We start from the raw sequence: 5,133 nt of genomic DNA, 5'->3' as shown, positions 1-5,133 counted from the left end.
TGATCCTGATGACGGATGCACAGCTCTCTGAATACACTAAAATCACTGAAACACACACTTTGAAGGGGTGAACACAAAAGCAGATATGAGAACCTGGCTGTCTCCTAGAGACTTCTGTGAGGCCAAATAGTACAAAGATTTGCCAAAATGTAAAACAAAACCACTCTTCTTGCTAACTTTTTTTTTTTTTTTTTTTTTAATACTTCATTTATTTATTGTATAAGTTTGGCAAAGAGCACAAAACTTCAGCAACATTTTAAACATGTAAAAAAGTCAAATGCTGAATAGTACTGGAAATCTTTTTTTACATAATTAGTAATAATGAGTACACATGTAGGGTTCTGCAAAGCTAGCAAAATACCAAGGGTGCTTGGCTTCTGAACATATACCACAAAAACACACACACAAAAGCAATATAATTTATCTTTACAAAAATTACAGCCAAGCAATAAAAAAGGATGTTAATAATGAAGATACTAACACGTATGTTCACTACATATATCTTATACAATGAAATGCTACACTTTGTACCCTGAAAAGCCATGTGTAGAGAGCCAAGCAGAGTCAATTTAGGCTCATCACTGAGGTTAAGAATTATCTGAGAATTTAATGCTTGTATGTAACATACTCAATGAAACCTTGCTATATACCAATTCCTAGATCACAACAATGTATTTTACTATATATCTGAGAAGTTGTGTCTTCTTTGTTGGCAGTGTAAAATTTTTGACTAGTATCAAAATTCTGGTAAAACACACATTGAAGGCATTTTCTAGTGTGTGCAATGTTTGGGGGCATTAAAGAATGTGGGAGAAATTCTTAGATTCCACACTAAGTTTCTGCTGAGGTTTGTCAAACCAAACAGCTCAACTATAAGGCAAGGAAAATTAACCCCCTATAACAGATTAGTGGGTCTTACCAAATAAAGATAAGAATTCAATCTTAGGAAAAAACTCCCTACATAAGCAGATCTGAAACAGCAGGCACTAAAACGAACATCTAAAAATTACCTAACATCTTGATATCCAGTCATTGGTTCAGAAGCCTGACAATTTGTTGGTATATTTTATCTAATTAACATTTTTAGAATCAGCACCAGTCCCCAAAACCTCAAATTATAATATTTAATCTTCATTAAAATACACCCTTTTGTGCTATATTAACACTACAATCAAATTAAAGAAAGCTGAATTTACTCAACTTATTATATATTTTTGTGTATACTGGTAGCAACTTAAATTTTTTTATTTACTTGTGCTTCTGTTTTGGGGCACTTTGATTGAAGAGAAACTCATTTCACAGGATTACATCTTGCTAAAGCATTCCTTAGCATTGGTCCAAACTTGAATTCCCTTCTTGCACATACTGATCTGCATGACTGCATAGCTTATGAGGGCCTCCTTTAAATCGTGGTTCTTTTGCTCTTTGAAGCGTTCAATATCAGCCCAAGCATTTCTGACAAATTCTCTGCCTTCCTGATTTTTAGACTTAAGTTGTTGTTCTCCTTCATTTATTTGTTCTTCTAGCACCTTTATTCTGGCTTCTCTCTGCTCTGGAGTTTCTTGACCAAAGAGCTTGGTAGTCATTCCCTTCAAAGAAAATGTTCTCACGTTCCCAGTTGCCAGTTCCTCACACTGCTGCTTCTTGGATGCTAAGTCCTGAGCAGCCATCTCCAAATCATACTGCATAAGTTCATGTTTCCTGCACACAGCCCTCAGTGCTTCTGCATAAAAAAGGTACTCCTTTAACTGATCTGCATAATGTTCTTCATCTTCTAAAATATCATCAATAGAAGACGCATACACATCCATATGATGACCAGCACTCTGCAGTCCATCACCCATTTCTTTTTCTATGGCACTCCACTCACTGAAAACTCGCCCATAATTCCCATGTACTTTATATACACCATACAGTCGGTCTGCTACTCTAGCTCTGACTCGAAGAAGATGTGAGATAACAGACTGTAGTTCATCACTGTAGTGTTTTAGTTCTGTAAATCTCTTGTCTGGGTTTTTCACTCTGAATGTTGCATTAAGCGCTTTTAACCTGGAGTCTGCCTTCAGCTGAAATCCGGTTTCATTCACAGTCTCCTTCCAGTTACCTTCCTGTGTTAAAAACAAATAGAAGATTTTGTCTCTACAAAGGATGGGATGTGAAGCAACTCTCAAGAGGAAGTTTTCTAAACCAATTCGACGTCTTTCCACAAAATCCGGGTCCATGTTGTCAGCAGAGAGTTTATGCCAAACAAATTCTGCCCTTTTTTCTGGTAAAGGTGGCACAACAATATGCGGATAGTAAACTAAAAGGTAGTTTCTCAACAACTCAAATTCACTGTACCGCCTCCATAGTGAGTCTGTTAGGACACTCTGACCATCAATATGTTCAACTGACCTTGTTTCAATGAGGTAAGCAGTATATGTTTCTTGCATGTTCATGGCATTCCTCCCAGTTCGCTTTTCTGCTTCTGAAACACTAATTTCTATCTTCTTCAACCAAAAATTATTTTCCATCATCGTGCCGTCCCCGGGTCCCTCGTCCCGGGCCCCCTCCGCTTCCTCACCGACCACAGACTCCAGCCCAGCGTCAGGGTGGCCCAGCGGCTCTAGGGGCGCAGGCTGCAAATGCCGCTCGGGGTCGGAAAGCGCCTGCTCCATAGCTGCGGTTCGGTACGGCGGACACAGTGCCCTTGCTAACTTTTCTTGTTTGTTTTGGAAACTACAGTTATTTTTCATAAAACATGTTATTTATGTAAACATCTAATGGATTTATTACTGTTTTTTTTGTTTTGTTTTGTTTTTTTGTGGTACGCAGGCCTCTCACTGTTGTGGCCTCTCCCATTGTGGAGCACAGGCTCCGGACATGCAGGCCCAGCGGCCATGGCTCACGGGCCTAGCTGCTCCACGGCATGTGGGATCTTCCCGGACTGGGGTACGAAACCGTGTCCCCTGCATCGGCAGGCGGACTCTCAACCACTGCGCCACCAGGGAAGCCCTATTACTGTTATTTTTAGCCGAGTTAATAAATAAATATTTTAAATTTTTCTCGAGTTTAATTTCTAATATAATAAATGTCAACGGATATACCCAGGATTGGCTGATGAGTGTGTAACCTGCATGATCACACAGGGCCCCAGGCTCAGAAGGACCCCATACTTGGCCTCATGCTCTGCTGTCTTAAACTTCTTAGTAATTTTATCTTTGAACTTGTGTTTTATAAGTGAAGTTGATGGGGCAATAGAGCATGTGCTGGAACATGGATATCAGCACACAGCATTCCCCCCGCCGCAAATCACCACCTACCTCAGACACCAATTCCTCAGCCTTCTGGTGCCTTGGGTCTGCCCACAGAGTTGCCAGATAAATACAAGCCACACAAATTCAAATTTCAGATAAACAAAGAATACATCTTAAACTTAAGTACAGTTGGTCCTCAGTATCTGCAGCTTCCACATCTGCAGATTCAACCAACTGTGAACTGAAAATATTATTTAAAAAATCCAGAAATTTCCAAAAAGCAAAACTTGAATTTACTGTGCTGGCAGCTGTTTACATAGCATTTACATTGTATTAGGTATTATAAGTAATCTAGAGATGATTTAAAGTATACGGAAGATGTGCAGAGGTTATATGCAAATACTACTCCACTTTATAAAAGGGGCTTGAGCATCTGCAGATTTTGGTATCCTGGGGGTCCTGGAACCAACCACCCCCACAGATAGGAGAGACACTATATGTCTCCAAAATTGCATGGGACATACTTATGTTAAAGAATTATTCATTGTTGATTCAAAATTCAAATTTAACTGGGCATCCTGTATTTTCATTTGCCAAATAAAAACCCTCCCCACCCAGCGCCCTCCTTCCAAACCTGCAACTTCCGTGCCCAGAGACAGAGTCAAGTGGGGTGGGGAAGGGGAAGCTGTGTTCTGCATCGCTCCACCCCACAGCAGGAGCCTGGATGCAAATGAGGGAAGAGTCAGGGTCAGGCTAAGTTTCTCACATTGGGGCAAAGCAGTCCCACCCAAGACACCCTCCTCCTGGCAGGTGTGAGCCTCTTGCCTACCCCCATCCAGGTACCTGTGTGGCCAGGCATGGCAGTTTATCCTTAGAGGTTGCCCATCCACCGTCCGCCATGGCTTGGAACAGGCTCATGAGAGCTGCCTGGCTTCAAGCACCCGGCCAGGCCATGGTGCATTGCTCCTGGCACTGGCAGGAGGGGGCTGTCAGGCTGGGGTGTGTGAGTCACCCGGCCCTGGGAGCCTGTGAGGGTCCTTGGCCCAGGAAGCGTGCCTGGGGCCAGCCCTGCACCTCTTCCTGCTTCCTCACTTCCTGACTCTGCCTCCCGTTTGTGCCTGCCCTGCTCCAGGGACCCTCTGGGGACAAGCTAAACAATACAAATAGAGTAATTTCAGTGATTTGCTATACCAGTTAAATTCTCTCAGGCTGCATTGAAACAGGCATTGCAGGATATAAAGATAGATGGTAAAAGTCATCCTAATATTTAGATTTTTTGTTTTCTTAGAATGACATTAAATAGCAAATAAAATCACCATGACACTTCTTTTTTTTTTTTTTTTTTTTTGCGGGGGAGGTACGCGGGCCTCCCACTGTTGCACCCTCTCCTGTTGTGGAGCACAGGCTCCAGACGCGCAGGCACAGCGGCCATGGCTCACGGGCTCAGCCCCTCCGCGGCATGTGGGATCTTCCCAGACCGGGGCACGAACCTGTATCCCCTACATCGGCAGGCGGACTCTCAACCACTGCGCCACCAGGGAAGCCCCACCATGACACTTTGAGTGCATGCACGCGAGCCAGAGAGAGAGAGAGGAGAGAGAGACTGTGGGAAAAAAAGGAAAGCTTCTATTTTAGTACCTTTAACAGCACTTGCTTCCTGATTTTTAAAAATGGGATCCCACATTTTCATTTTGCACCAGGCCCTAAGAATTATGTAGCTGGCCCGGGATTTACTCCACACATAAACAAAAGCCCTTTGGGGTCTTCAATAATTCTTAGGAGTGTAAAAGGAGTCCTGAAACCAAAAAGTTTGAGAACTGCTGTCCTAAGAGACTAAGAGCCTCCGAGCTCAGGACCTTTGCACACACTGTTCCCTCCGCCAGAAAAACACTATGTC

General features: G+C 42.8%; 1 protein-coding gene across 1 annotated transcript; it reads right to left on the bottom strand.

Moving 5' to 3' along the window:
* Positions 1 to 260: 260 nt before the first annotated feature.
* On the bottom strand, positions 261 to 2,680 carry LOC308629352 (sorting nexin-4). The gene has a single exon (XM_081257097.1). The coding sequence runs from the start codon at positions 2,655 to 2,657 to the stop codon at positions 1,305 to 1,307; it is 1,353 nt and encodes a 450-aa protein (XP_081113223.1). The 5' UTR covers positions 2,658 to 2,680; the 3' UTR covers positions 261 to 1,304.
* Between the last annotated feature and the right edge of the window lie 2,453 nt (positions 2,681 to 5,133).

Source organism: Mesoplodon bidens (assembly GCF_964165515.1).
Source record: "Mesoplodon bidens genome assembly, chromosome: 15".
In the NCBI taxonomy this organism is placed as follows: Eukaryota; Metazoa; Chordata; class Mammalia; order Artiodactyla; family Ziphiidae; genus Mesoplodon; species Mesoplodon bidens.
Note: the sequence above shows the minus strand (reverse complement) of the source record. Positions and strands in the feature narration are given on the sequence as shown.

Excerpts from the sequence above, each read along its gene's own strand:
- LOC308629352 (XM_081257097.1), bottom strand. The coding sequence starts at position 2,657 with ATGGAGCAGGCGCTTTCCGACCCCGAGCGGCATTTGCAGCCTGCGCCC.